Genomic DNA, 15,878 nt, shown 5'->3' with positions numbered 1-15,878 from the left:
GAATGCTCTTAGTATAACAGAGGGCATGAATGTTTTGGGAAGAACTTGTAGACCCGTGGTTGACCACTGATTATAGCAACACACACGCGCAGTGATGAACTCACTCGAACGACCTGTTTATTAAAAGTCTAGTGAACCATCGGTACAGTATTCAACACTACTATTGCCTTCCGCCATTTCACTAATAGTATCACTGCACACAAGTTAGCATGAAACAAGACTACTGAGACCAGGGCCCAGTTTCATAAAGCCTGTAAGCACGAAAATTTGCTTAGCATGAAATTTCTTTCATGATAAAAACAAGATTACCAACCAAATATTAAGTTAAGTAGGATTTGAAACTTTGCATGGTGGAAATAAGATATAGAAGGGTTTGCGGTAACACCATGTAATGACTATCTCTAAATGAGTTGGGGTAGTTCTGAAAAGTACCGTTAGTTAACCCGACGTTTCGATCAGTATGCTCTTCTCCAGAAGACGATCAGAGCATACTGATCGAAACGTCGAGTTAACCAACGGTTCTTTTCAGAACCACCCCAACTCATTTAGAGATAGTCATTACATGGTGTTACCGCAAACCCTTCTATAAATATTAAGTTGCTGCATATTGCTTGTTACGGGCATTCAGCTGTTGTTTGCTTATCCTGAAAGTCACAAGGAAATTTGGTTGGTAATCCTGTTTTTATTAAGGAAGAAATTTCATGCTAAGCAAATTGTTGTGCTTACAGGCTTTATGAATATGGACCCTGGTAAGAAAGAAACAATGGTCCTGAGGCTGGTTCCGACTAGTCGACCACAGTACATGTAGCTAACCAATGGTGGACCAGCCTGGGTTTGAGTAAGAGTTTACTGTTAAAAGAGACAAACTGCCTCTAGCCACTGGGCTAGCTCGATGGTCTAGCAATGCAAAGCTAATGGGTTGGAATCCCACCCATGTGATTAGCCTGTGGATTTTTTCACAGAACTTGGGAAAGTTTGAAATAAACAGTGCTTAATACACATCGATGTAAGGGTCGAAATTGGATAACATGCTTTAACTGTCACTGGATATGCAACCCTCTCATGGAAAAACAGCCCAACTCCAAAGTTGTGGTAAAAGATCATTTATTGGTAAATTGCGGTCCCTTCTCCCATTTTCTCCCGTTTCAAAGGCATACTATGTATGGATATAAATATAACATGTCCTATCTCAGCCTCTTTTTACAATTTCGTCTCGGTTTGGTTCTTATGGCAAAACATGTTATCTCTGTACTTATTTCAAAAAGTAATTTTAAGCCCGGTTCATGCTTCCTGCGAATGCGATATGAATTTAAGCGTCACAGCCCTGTTTTTGCTGCGAATATTTCACAGGTGTTGAGCACATTTCAGCGAATTATTCATTGCGAATTTGTGACGTCAACATTCATATTGCAGTTGCATTCACAAGTATGAACCAGGCTTTAGGCTGTTTAGCAATGGAGGGGGTCGTATGGTACACAGAACAAACATGGCCAGAGAGAGAAAGGGAAATTCTTACTGAATTGTAGAGTCTACGTAGTCTGGATACGGTCAGGAAGTCCTTCATAATGACACCCTGCTCTAGGAACAGCCTCAAGAAGTCCACCTGGTTTTGCATCAGAGCTTGCATGATGAATGGATCCAAACTACCAGGCTGTCAAAAAATCAAACCATTAATAATAATCGCCTTTTCCATGGCACGGTGCACATGTAGGACGTCTCAAAGCGCTTCCAAAATTATTACCTCTGGTCACTGGGCCATTTAATTAATCTCAGCTCCCTTCGGCGAGTAAATAAAAACAAAATAAATAACAAATTCTTATATAGCGCATTTCACAATAAACCGTATCAATGCGCTTTACATTAGTCCCCTGGTCATTGGGCCAATAAACATCCCTTTAATCTTTCTCAGCTCCCATTAGGGAGTATACAGCCCGAGCTGCCGTGGCGCTCCGAAAGCTTGTCATTCACAATATCAACCTCTACCCTCGCAGGTACCCATTTATACCCCTGGGTGAAGAGAAACAATTATAGTAAAGTATCTTGCTCAAGGACCCAAGTGTCACGACCGGGATTCGAACCCACACTCCGGTGAATTAGCACCAGAACTTGAATTCGATGCTCTTAACCACTCGGCCGTGACACTCTAGTATATAGCCTGTGCAAAAAATATGCTACGCTAAATCAATCACAAGAACCATGCTATGCCCTCACGGGTACCCATTTACTACTGGGTGGAGAGAAGCAATTACATGTATAGTTTAGTGTGTTGCACAACGCACACAAGGACAAGGACTTGAAACCACACTCTGCTGAACAGAAACACAAGAGCTTGTGTTTGGTGCTCTTATCCGCTGGACCACGACACCCCAAATTGTGACTCGTGTGACGATCCACTTATTATTGTCCTGCCTTCTACTCCTAGGTATCACACTTTGTGAGTACTTTCCCGAGTTCTGTGAAAAGAATTCCACAGGAAAAAAACTTGGCTGGGATTCGAACCCACACCCTTTGTTTTACCAAAGAAAAAAAACTCGGAAAGTACTGAGTATACAGTGCTTAAAATGCAATGGTAAAAACAAAGTTGGACTGTACAGTGACTTGCGGACGCACTGATTGTGTAAAGATGTCATCGTCGAATACGACGGTAGCTACTACATGTATACTGGAGCCTTAATCTGTGTTTTTGGAGAAGAGCGAATTAGTAATCTATATAATTATAATAATTATTAATGACTTTCTAATTTACTCACCGCCCAATACTGATCATCTACAAAGATCTTCCTCTCTGCCATGTCAACCCGATTCCATGACAACGCCAACGCTAATTTGTAGGTGGGAGTGGCCGCTTGGGCTGACATTAAGAAACAAGGGGGGGGGGGGGACATAAAAGATAAAGTTACACTATTCCTAAAAGACAGAACCTCCCAAATCTGAACCCTAGAGGAAATTTCATAGCACTGCTAAACAGTAACCAAGCTTTCGAGATAAACCAAAAGAGAAACTGACTGGCTGATTTTGGGTATACAGAGAATAAATTCAGTAGAACAAGATTTGAACTTGCAATTAGAGTGTCAGCGCTCTACCAATTGAGGTACATGTATCTAGCCCTAAGTTGCTGTCTCGATATTTTATCAATATCTTTGTTCGGGTGCCAGTCAAAAGGCATTCAACCTTAAAGGCTATTGGTAATTACTCAAAATATTGTTTAGCATAAATCCTTACTATGTAACGAGTAATGGGGAGAGGTTGATAGTATAAAACATTGTGAGAAACGGCTCCCTCTGAAGTAATGTAGTTTTTGAGACAGAAGTAATTTTCCACGTAATTTATTTTGAGACCTTAGATTTAGAATTTGAGGTCTTGAAAATCAAGCATCTTCCATCTTCCTGTGACAAGGGGCTAAGATTGTTTTCTTCCATTATTATCTCACAACTTCGACCACCAATTGAGCTCAATTTTTTGTATGCATATGTTGAGATACACCAAGTGAGAAGACTGGTCTTTGACAATTACCAATAGTGTCCAATATCATTAAACTGTCATATCTGGGGACCACGCCAAAGTTTACAGTACAACCTCAGAAGCAGAAAGATATACAGGCATTACTTGAACTTGACAAATGACCACAGGCCGAGGCCAGTAGTTTAGGTGTCAGGCCAGTAAACTCTGACTGGACAAGTCCGGGGGGTCTTGTGTTTTTTTCAATTAAAGACACAGGACACTTTTGGTAATTGTCAAAGACCAGTCTCCTCACTTGGTGTATCTCAATATATATGCATAAAATAACAAACCTGTAAAAAATTGAGCTCAATTGGGTGTCGAAATTTTGAGATAATAATGAAAAAAAAAAACACCTTTGTCACACGAAGTTGTGTGCATTCAGATGCTTAATTTTGTGACCTCAAATTCTAAAACTGAGGTCTTGAAATCAAATTCAGGGAACATTGCTTCTTTCTCGAAAACTACGTCATTTCAGAGGGAGCTGAATTCCCACACCATAATACTATCAACCTCTCCCCATTACTCGTTACCAAGTAAGGTTTTATGACTGATTACCAATAGTGTCCACTGCCTTTAAATAATAAAACCACACTGTGTGTTATTTAAACAGAAACGATTGTTGTTAACTTTTTTACTAACCGTCTGACTAACACCCTTCAGATCTGTTGAGTAATGAAGTATGTGTCCCCATAAAAAGATATCAAACAGATCTTCTTGTATACCATGTCTTAGTGCCTGGCTAAGCAAACAACTGTTTTGGTGTTGTTTTAAACAAATCTGGGCTAGTACACATTATGAGTCACAAGCCCTTTGGACTAGTAGATTTCCCCAACAAATTTGAGCCCTGACAGGGATTAGCATAAATATTTCAAATTCTTCTTAATAAACGAATAAAAATGTTAGCGCCTCGAATATGACGTACCTTTTAATAAAGCAATTAAGATGGCAAGATCCAAGTCGGCGTTCTCTCCTTTGTCCATTTGAAACACAGTCAGCTAAAAAGACAAGTTTTACAAAAATGTTTTAAAGGCAGTGGACATTATTGGTAATTACTCAAAATAATTATTAGCATAAAACTTTTCTTGGTGACAAGTAATAGGGAGAGGTTGATGGTATAAAACATTGTGAGAAACGGCACCCTCTGAAGTGCCATAGTTTCCGAGAAAGAAGTAATTTTCCTAGATTTGATTTTGAGACCTCAGATTTAGAACTTGAGGTCTCGAAATCAACCATCTAAACGCACACACCTTCGTGTGACAAGGGTGCTTTTTCTTTCATTCATATCTCGCAAGTTCGATGACCAATTGAGCTCAAATTTTCACAGGTTTGTTATTTTATGTATATGTTGAGATACACCAACTGTGAAGACTAGTCTTTGAAAATTACCAGTAGTGTCCACTGCCTTTATTTCAGTGGTGTTCAGAAAGACAATTTCAATTTTGAAAAATGTAAAGAGAAAATATCCATGGTTGGGATAGATAATGAAGATCAACCATGTGGTATGTTATTTCTTCGTAGTATTTCTTCAGAGTATTTATAATAAAAATATTTTCAAAGACCAGCTTAAATGAAACAGTTGATCTTGGCTGAGATTAACTTTTTTTTTAAATCATTCAAGAAGGAAATTGAGTCAACATGAAAGTAAGCACGATTTTAATTGTCAAAAACAATCGTTCTGAATACCCTTCTCCAGTGTTCTTCAAAAAGGTTCCTGAAAAATCCCTGTAAAGTCATCACTCATGTAACATCATTTGTGAAAGCTCAATATGAAAAACTGTCTTGTAGAATATACAGAACAACATCCCACAGATAATGTCAAAGTATTGTCATATTGACGCACACCGTCAACGGCTGAAGTGTAGCTAGTTTTTTTTCCAAACCTTGAAGTTAGGGCCTTATTAATACTTGAACAATGTTAAGTAATGAACAACGTCATAATGGTTGTGTTCATTGATTGGGAATCTCAAGAGATTTTTGATTGCCCACGGTGTGTCGTGGCTGAGGGATAAAGCACACCAAATTCAAGGTTATACTCAGACTTCCTAGAAAAACAAACACGGCTCCTACCTTGAGGTTTTGGGACTAAATGCCAAAGCCAAAAGATTATTTGAAACATTATTGTGAAACAATGTCACCGCCCAAAAACATGTCAATAAATGAAAACTGTACACCAGATACCAACTTGGTCTGAGCAAACCGGCCAAAAATTAGCTAGGTACACATCTTACTTTAACTTCATGTTTTTTGGGAAGCAACGCTAGCGAAAACAAGAAGAAGACGCTCTTACCAATTTCTTGACCTTGATGCATTCGATGACATCCGCAATCAGTTGGGTCATGTTGTTGCAGTAAAGATTGACGTTGAAGGAATTGCTGAGTTTCTCACGAAGTATCTCAATGTTTTCCTCATTCAATGTTCTGGATTCTCTGTACAGAAAAATAAATAAATTATAATCAGCAAAAACCATCACTTTAAATAAGAAACTTCAAGATCAACTTGAATGAAATTAACATTATTGTGGTTTGTGCTTTTTTTAATAAAAGATGAATATAATAATAAACCAAAGGGAAACTGTCTGGGTAAATTTGAATTGATTTGAATCCATATACAACCCTTAAAGGCATTGGACACTATTGGTAATTACTCAAAATAATTGGTACCATTGAAACTTACTTTGTAACGAGCAATGGAGAGGTGTTGATAGTATAAAACATTGTGAGAAACAGCTCCCTCTGAAGTATCATAGTTTTTGAGAAAGTAGTTTTCCACTAAAATATTTTAATTTGATTTTGAAAACTCAGAATTAGATTTTGAGGTCCCGAAATCAAGCATCTGAAAACACACAACTTCGTGTGACAAGGGTGTTTTTTTTTTTACCGATTCCTTAAATTCAACGACGAATTGTCAAATATTCACAGGTATGTCATTTTATGCATATGTTGAGATACACCAAGTGAGAGACTGGTCTTTGACAATTACCAAAGGTGTCCAGTGTCTTTAACTGCCATGTAGCCAGGGATTACACCCAAGTTTTACGATAAAACCTGGGAACAAAGATAGAGAAAATAAAGGGCGCCTGCCAACCTAGGGCTAGACGGATAGCTCAGTCCCATGATTTAAATCCTGCTCTAGTAAATGTTTCTAATAGTTCAACCACAAATCAAAAGGTAAAGAATTGTGTAATTATGACGCATCGAGAAAAAATTTTTAAAAAATGGGGTCTGGGGTGGACTGGGGGTAAATCTAATGCCATGATTGGCATCTTACCTTTTTGAAAGGAGCGAGGATGTGTGGTCTTTCTGGTTGATCCATTTTTTATACAAAATTTGCTGCCAGGCCCTTTTGGGGAATTTTAATGAATATTCTATAGATTTTATATATATATATATTTCATCTGGTATTTGATGTGCTATTTTCCAAATTTTTATGACGTTTTTGTCTTTGTACCCTTTTGTGCCTTTGTTATTTTTATTGTCTGGATCACCTTAAGATGGTCATATTTTTATTCCCTATTCTTTGTATGTTTTACTTGCCTGGAAATAAATAAATAAATAAATAAATATTGCACTTACGGATCTCCTTCAGCTCTGTTATGGGCGAATGCCAGGATGTCTGCTGCCCTCCCACTACCGTCACAAAGCACTGTAGGAATCTCGCGCAAGACGGCATTCTTCACGTTGAGTAACGTGTCCACACCGCCCTCAAGCACCACAAGAACCACCGGTAGGCCCAGACCATTCTCTGTATCAGTATGAATTATTTGTCATTGTGTCCAAGATGTAACGTAAATCAATTGGTGGGGGTAGGGTTAAAACGAAACAAAAAGACCTAAATAAAGTCATTCTTCCTTACCCTCTTTTGGGGGGAAAGTCTCAGTCATTCTTCCTTACCCTCTTTTTGGGGGGAAAGTCTCAGTCATTCTTCCTTACCCTCTTTTGGGGGGAAAGTCTCAGTCATTCTTCCTTACCCTCTTTTGGGGGGAAAGTCTCAGTCATTCTTCGTTACCCTCTTTTGGGGGGAAGTCTTAGTCATTCTTCCCTTACCCTCTTTTGGGGGAGAAAGTCTCAGTCATTCTTCCTTACCCTCTTTTGGGGGAGAAAGTCTCAGTCATTCTTCGTTACCCTCTTTTGGGGGGAAAGTCTCAGTCAATCTTCCCTTACCCTCTTTTGGGGGAGAAAGTCTCAGTCATTCTTCCTTACCCTCCTTTGGGGCTGCTATTGCCTCTTCAATCATTGCTCTCATCACAATCTCACCACCGTAGGCCGGTTCTCCCATTAGCCCATTATCTATTAGGATAAAGTGGGTGTGGTCTGGGTTCAGGGGTACACGACGCCCCTTCATCACAACTGGGTTGACTTTGTATTCCGCTGGATACGAGCCCTGCGTACAAAAAAGAACATACAGGCTGCATGATATTTAGTCCTTGGGAAAAAAAGTAGGAATATTTCATTGAGTAAAGGACTGGCATGTGTGAGCACATGGTGAAGATTCTAATATACAATGCAGGGTATATAACCATAGTCTTTCAGATTTTTGTTAAGGGCAACAAAACAGACTTACATGCAAAGGCACTGGAAACCTTTGGTAATTGTCAAAAACTAGTCTTCCCACTTGGTGTATCTCAACATATGCATGAAGCTGTTCAAGCTAGAATCAAATTTAAAATTCTCCTTTTAACTTTTCAATGTTTGCAAGGCACAGCCCCGATTTATCTCCAGGACCTAGTTCACAAATACATTCCTTCGAGAAATTTACGTTCTAAGTCAAAGTCTCTTCTTGTCATTTCCACCCCTGTTACAAAATCTTATGGTGCTCGCTCTTTCCAAGTAGCTGCAGCTGAACTGTGGAATGGCCTACCCGAGTCTGTCAAGGATGCTTCCACAGTTGACACATTCAAAAAACGCCTTAAAACTCATCTTTTCAACGCTTTTCAGTAACTTTCTTTGATGGCTCATTCTTCCTTTATTTTTGTTTTCCTTAAAGCGCATAGGGACTTTTTTTTAGTGATATGCGCTATATAAATACGGTTTATTATTATTATTATTATTATTATGAAATAAGAAACCTGTGAAAATTTGAGCTCAATTGGTCAGCAAAGTTGCGAAATAATAATGAAAGAAAAAACACCCTTGTCAGACGAAGTCATGTTCGTGTAGATGGTTGATTTTGAGACCTCAAATTCTAAATCAGAGGTCTTGAAATCAAATTCGTGGCAAATTGCTTCTTTCTCATAAACTATGCCACTTCAAGGGAGCCGTTTCTCACAATGTTTTATACCATCAACCTCTCCCCATTACTCCTCATCAACAAGTAAGGTTTTATGCTCATATTAATTTTGAGTAATTACCAATAGTGTCCAGTGCCTTTAAGTAGGAACAATATCATGTCTGTGATAAAAAGGTTTAGTGCTGTTAAAGACTTGATAGTGATCTTAGGATCGGGCTAGAAAACTCACGACTGGACAAGCCCGTGGTTGTGTTTTTCACTGTAGTAAAATGTTTAATTAAAAAATATACATGTCAACTTACTCCCTACCCTTTCATGTTTCCCTGCATTGTTATACATACAATGCATTTACCACTTTTACAGTCCAGTAATCTATCCTTTCATACTGATCATCCATTGTCCTCACCACTTTACTCCTATTGGTTCACAGCCACCAAAAAATTTGAAACTTTGATTGGCTATAATTTTCCCACTTTTTTCTGGATCCTTCCCTTAATCCCATTCCCGCTATTTTTTTCTTCTATAAATGGATATGTATTTGTTTGTACTTGTTTATGCCTCTGAAGAAGGTCCGGTTTTGATTGAAAGCCATGGCCATCTACCCTACTCATTATAAATGAAGCTGTATCAAATTATGTTTAAATGTAAAACCCCAAGATTAGGGCAAGAAGGCTGAGATTAGCAGGTCACTGTCTCAGACGTGCTGAGCTGGCAGTGAGCCCCTACTCAAGGTCACTGTTCCCGAGGCAGACCACAAACCACCTATAGATGTGGACACCTTGTGCCGGGACTCTGGACTGCGTTGGGAAGAGCTGCGTACAGCAATGGAGGACCAACGATGCGTCGACTGAATGAATGAATGAAATGTCGACCTTGGCTTTGATCTGTTGATCGTTACCTTCCATGTGTTTCTCTGTTGTCCCATTATCTCAACATGCCCCCCATCCCCATCCCCTGAAATGAGTGGATAACTTCACACAGAATAAACACCTCCATCCGAAAGACACTTTAATTTGTTCTACTATATAGCATGTCTTGGCAAACAGAGTTGGAAGAACAGCGCCCTCTAGTGTTGATATATTACACCCCAAATACTCTTGCTCCCTTTTTACCTCGAAAGCCAAATCCCACGCTGATTCTGGTTCTGTTGATATACTGCACAATCTCCACATATCTGGATTTACACACCTATGTAGGTAATTTATGGCCATAGTTTACCCTCTTCTTACCGTGCCTCTCCTGGTCAGGAGCTGATGACTGCCGTCTACGTATCCCCACGGGGCAAGCCCAAGGCAGACCAGTTTGGGTCTCCCTGCCCCTTTCTTGACATTTTTGTTATCGGAGATCCAGTCCCGGATGTAAGTGGACTGAACGGCACTTCCGACGATCTTTGGCACGCCCGCGTTGGAGCCACTGGTGATGATCCAAGCTTTGGTTGTAAATGCAGCCTGAAGACAAAAATTGTTTCAGAAGATTTGTTTTCAACAAATTGAACTCTTTCAAAAAGTTTGACTCTTTCAAGCACTGACAGGTCGCTAGTGGTTTAAATCCAATCAAAGAAACAGTTGTAACACAAAAAAAAACCAGATTGCCTGGCCGCACAGTTTTCAGAATATCCAGGAGGACTTTTAAGGATGCTGTTATGACCTGTTATGACCAATCCATCACTATTTTAAATTATTTATGTAACATTGTTACAAAATGTAGCTACCTGTTTTTACTTGGCATTTATGGCTTCCCTAGTTTTCCACCCTTGGCTGGGAAAAACTTGGGCTGCGACGCAAAGGTCTACCTTTGCCGATAAAGACAGGGGACCAGTCTAGATAGGCTTGACCCTGAAAAGTATTGACAGGTCAACAGCAGGGGGCAGTATTGGCTAGACCCTGAAAAGTATTGACTGGTCATTAGCAGGGGGCGATAATGGCTTGACCATGAAATAGTACTGACAGGTCAACAGCAGGGGGCAGTAGTGGATTGACCCTGAACAAATATTGACTGGTCATTAGCAGAGGGGGGGGGGCGATAATGGCTTGACCATGACAAAAAATATTGACCGGTCAACTGCAGGGGGGCAGTACAGAACAATAATATACTTAAGATCTGTGACCATCAGAGAGTAGGAACACACAGATATTAGCATCTAAATGGTAACACTGGTATTTTTATATTTTAGTGTTTTTTTTCTCACCTTAATTACTCCTCTGCTGAATGTTTCCTTGTCTTGCTCGTTAAGTTTGAAGCTCCGCCCCCCACCGGTCAGGGAGATAACGAGCTGGGGCGTGTGCAGTGACCAGTACTTCGTCATAAGCTTCAGCACCATTGACATATCAGTGCGATCTGACAGACGGACAAACTGATGACAGGGAAAAACAAAAGAGAATCATAGATGAAAACCTGCGATTCGTTTACCCCTTGCTTTTTTTCTTTGTGCTTTCTGACTCTCCACTTCACTGCTTATGTTACACTTAGTTGTAAACCTGTTCATATTTGAAAAAGACTCTGCTAGGTGGTTTATCTTTCAATTGAAAAAAAAACAACTACCAGATGCACCCATAAGCCAGTATGGCAGACACCTTGTTTGTATACACCCAAACTAAACAGTGCACTCCTTTATCTTGTCCACCATATAATCTAAAAAAGGCTAGTACCTTAAAATGTAGCCAATTTGGTTTATGAGTATTTAAGTAAGTTTTGAAACTTTGTATGGTGAAAATATTGTAGTAAGGTTTGCGCTAACACCATGTTATGATAACTCTTTTAATGAGTTGGGGTGGTTCGGTAAAAGAAAAGAACTGTAAGTTTCAACTCGGCATTTCGATCAGTATGCTCTGATCGTCTTCTGGCGAATACTGATCAAAACGTCGAGTTGAAACCTTTGCTTCTTTTCAGAACCACGCCCTAACTCGATTTACATTGTGTTACCGCAAACCTTAATATATTTACGAGTAAAGTCTAACTCACTTTAGATGTACTAAGTCGGTTGACTGCCTCCTTAAAATGGATTTCTCCGTAGGCGTCTGTTGGCGTCTCTACGAGATGCTCCTCCTCATTCCAATGCGTGACCTCCTCACTCTCAAGATCAACCCTGCTACTTGAGATGTTAGCTTGTGAGACAAGGAGATTCTTACTTCCGGAGTTTCTGTCTAGGGTTTGAGGCTGGGGACGTCTGATGTGCAGACCTCGTGGTCGGCCGCAGAAACATCTGCAGTATGATTTTTTTTAATAATAATGGAAACTTGTTAAGCGACAGTATCCTCTGCAAGCGGCGCTCATGGCGCTGCTCTACAAAAAACAACCAACAAGCAATGAAAGTAGCATAAACTAATAACAAAAATAACATGCCTGTGAAATTTGTTCACAGGACTCAGGAAAGTACACAGTGCTAACACACATCGGTGTATGGGTAAAAACCAAAATTAATATTCTTTATCCCGATGCAAATTAACATCTCTTATAATCGTTGCGGTACCTGCTGCCAAAACATAGGATTCAAACTGCCTCTAGCTACCGGTCAAGAAAAAAAACTTAACAAAATGCTTCTCTAGGAAGTTGAGTTTTTTTACTCACTTAAATGTGAGCTAACTTGGAAAGTTTCACAGCTTTAGTTTTGAAGTTTTCAAAGCCTCGTTGCTGCGCTCTGCGCTAAGTGAAGAAAGCACGGTTCAAAAACATCCTGCGAATGCGAATGCGATACAAACTTTGACCTCACAAATTTGCACAAACAATTCGCAACAGTTGAAACATGCTCAACTCCTGCGTAAAAACAGTCCTGTGATGTCAAAATTTGCTTCGCATTCGAACTGAAATTTAGAAAATATAATTGCACATCTGAACAAGTCTTGTGCATATATTCAGAACTCCGAGACCAAGTTGGTCCTAACCCTAATATTGAGTTTTACATGCACGCGATTCTGCCTGTTCAAATACAAATAGTTTTTACATACAGGGAGGGTGTCTCCAAAAAAACTATACACTTGTTAGTTCATCAAAACCAAACATTTGACTCCACAAAATTACGAACATTGTTAGTTCATCAAAACCAAAAATTTGACTCCACATAATTACGGACATTGTAAGCTCATCAAAACCAAAAATTTGACTCCACATAATTACGAACATTGCAAGTTCATCAAAACCAAAAATTTGACTCCACATAATTACGAACATTGTTAATTCATCAAAACCCCAAAATTGACTCCACAAAATTACGAACATTGTAAGTTCATCAAAACCAAAAATTTGACTCCAAAAATTACGAACATAGTTAGTTCATCAAAACCAAAATTTGACTCCACAAAATTACAAACATTTGTTAGTTCATCATAAAAAAAAATTTGACTCCACAAAATTTCGAAAGTTGTTAGTTCATCAAGTAAAACCAAACAGTTTCAAGGGATATTGGTGTGAACCGTCCAATTCTATTTTAAAAGCATCTTTCCAACTGAATTTGTTTCAAAACAAATGTTTTATCGCAAAAATTCCCCAGTGTGGGGAAAACTCATTCTTTTACTGTAGACTAACACAGAGACACCAAGATAGAAGGGTGATATAGACAGCGATACGAGCCCACACAGAGAGTGTGGGGATCACTCATACACTCACTGTGGACACTTATACTCATACACTAACTGTGGATACACAGAGACATCAAGATAGTTAAGGGTGATATAGACAGCGATACGAACCCACACAGACAGTGTGGGGAAAACTCATACACTCACTGTAGACTCTACACAGAGACATCAAGATAGAAGGGTGATATAGACAGAGATACAAACCCACACAGAGAGTGTGGGGATCACTCATACACTCACTGTGGACTAATATACACAGAGGGTGATATAGACAGCGATACAAACCCACACAGACAGCGTGGGGATCACTCATACACTCACTGTGGACTAATACACACAGAGACACCAAGATAGAAGGGTGATATAGACAGCGATACAAACCCACACAGACAGCGTGGGGATCACTCATACACTCACCGTGGACTAATACACACAGAGACACCAAGATAGAAGGGTGATATAGACAGCAATACAAACCCACACAGACAGCGTGGGGATCACTCATACACTCACCGTGGACTAATATACACAGAGACATCAAGATAGAAGGGCGATATAGACAGAGATACAAACCCACACAGAGAGTGTGGGGATCACTCATACACTCACTGTGGACTAATATACACAGAGACATCAAGATAGAAGGGCGATATAGACAGCGATACGAGCCCACACAGACAGCGTGGGGATCACTCATACACTCACTGTGGACTAATAATATATACACAGAGACATCAAGATAGAAGGGCGATACAGACAGCGATACAAACCCACACAGAGAGTGTGGGGATCACTTCATTACAAAGAGACGCCAATATAACGTTGAAAGATTTGAATTCATAGACAATATAGCACAATTGTACTTTTTTTTTTTCTTCTTTTTAATAAACTGCTCACAAAAAGTAAGGAAACTTTTTTCAATCCAGTGTATTTGTTATTATTTAATACTCTCCTTGTATATGGTATATATCAATGCAAAGCTGAACTGTTCCTCGTCAAAATGATACCACAGTTGCAATGATTACACAATGCTGGACTTGACCACGTTAATGAGAATGAGACAAAGTCACAAATCAAATGTGCCAAAATTAGCAATTTTGTGTTTTTTAATACTGTGTGAACAATCAAATTGACACTGTAATTCAAACAAGCAAGACAACTTACTGATCTTAATGCACATTATTGAGACAAGAGGTTTGGTATAGAGCAAGACAACTTACTGATCTTAATACACTTTATTGATACAAAAAGTTCAGTAACAAGTGGATGATCCGAAGGCGTTGATGACAGCATGGCACCTTCTCATGCTGCACAAAAGTCTTGTGATGAGCTGATGATGAGGGATGGCGTTCCATTCTTTATTAAGGAACCTGGTTTGGTCAGCCACAGTTGATGTGTTGGTGATTCTGGCGCGGCCAGCCAGCCCAACAAGCTGGTCCCACAGATGTTCAATGGGATTCAGGTCTGGACTGTTAGTGGGCCAATCCATCCAGTGCACCCCAACATTGTTCAGGTAGTCAGTCACCAGTCGGGCCCGATGGGGGCGAGCGTTGCCATCTTGAAAGATGGCATTTGGTCCAAGAGTCTGCAAGTATGGGACTGCAATCGGCTGTAGAATATCGTCTTGCAAATACCCATCAAACAATGTGTTTTTCAAGAGATGAGGGTTGCATGTGTCTGATGAGCTCACTGGTGCAAATCCTTGTGTAAACCATTGATGGTTCTGAAAAGCTTGATCGGTTTGATTATTGAGCATTACCTATTGACCATTCACAGACAACGGTAATTTTGGCACATTTGATTTGTGACTTGCCTCATTGTTATTCGTGTAGCCAAGTTCAGCAAAATGTAATCATTGCAAATGTGGTATCATTTTAAAGAGGAACAGTTCAGCTTTGCATTGATATATACCATATACACAAAGTGTATTAAATAATAACAAATATACTGGATTAAAAAAGTTTCCTTACTTTTTGTGAGCAGTTTACATAAGAGACTTGCACGGCCTATAACAAAAGTCAATCAATCACTCAATCAATCAATCAATCAATCAATCAATCAATCAATCAATCAATCAATACACAGGCGCCTAAATCAAAGGTTTGCTCAAAGGCGCTGAGCGACAGAAGAAATAAATAAGTCATTGATGGTAGGCCTCCTGAAACAAGTGGGCTTTCAGAAGTGCCTTATATGTGTTGAAGGATGTTGTGTTACTGATGTGATTTGGAAGTTTGTTCCAGAGTTTGGCTCTATAGACTCAGAAGTCTCTATAAGCAAAAAATGTCCAGATATGAGGGACATAAAAACAATTACATAGCAATGAAAAAAATAAACCTTAAATATTACTCAGTCAAACAGGATGTCCCAGGATGTGGAATGCCAGGAAACAAACTGCCGATACGTCAGTAATATATCAAGGTTACAATTTACAAAGTCAGTTAAGGTCAAATATTAAGTACACGTAACAAATCACAAAGGAAACTGACTGAGTCAGTTTTAAATAATTTTGGTTAAAAATAAAATGGTGATCCCTAAGCCCTCAACCAGTGTCTCTTTATAACCTCAGTACCTTGAAAT

General features: G+C 39.4%; 1 protein-coding gene across 1 annotated transcript in view; it reads right to left on the bottom strand.

The window, feature by feature from the left end:
• Positions 1 to 15,878, bottom strand: part of LOC117295124 (transient receptor potential cation channel subfamily M member 3-like) — a 42,939-nt gene that overhangs the window by 20,692 nt on the left and 6,369 nt on the right. Inside the window, exons 5-13 of the mRNA XM_033777689.1 lie at positions 11,689 to 11,929; positions 10,916 to 11,080; positions 9,957 to 10,175; positions 7,701 to 7,881; positions 7,074 to 7,242; positions 5,789 to 5,927; positions 4,424 to 4,496; positions 2,751 to 2,851; positions 1,517 to 1,651 (exon numbers count right to left, since the gene is read on the bottom strand). Coding sequence (XP_033633580.1) covers positions 1,517 to 1,651; positions 2,751 to 2,851; positions 4,424 to 4,496; positions 5,789 to 5,927; positions 7,074 to 7,242; positions 7,701 to 7,881; positions 9,957 to 10,175; positions 10,916 to 11,080; positions 11,689 to 11,929 — 1,423 coding nt within the window. The remainder of the gene's footprint in view (positions 1 to 1,516; positions 1,652 to 2,750; positions 2,852 to 4,423; positions 4,497 to 5,788; positions 5,928 to 7,073; positions 7,243 to 7,700; positions 7,882 to 9,956; positions 10,176 to 10,915; positions 11,081 to 11,688; positions 11,930 to 15,878) is intronic.

This window comes from Asterias rubens, chromosome 9 (assembly GCF_902459465.1).
Source record: "Asterias rubens chromosome 9, eAstRub1.3, whole genome shotgun sequence".
NCBI lineage: Eukaryota > Metazoa > Echinodermata > Asteroidea > Forcipulatida > Asteriidae > Asterias > Asterias rubens.
Note: the sequence above shows the minus strand (reverse complement) of the source record. Positions and strands in the feature narration are given on the sequence as shown.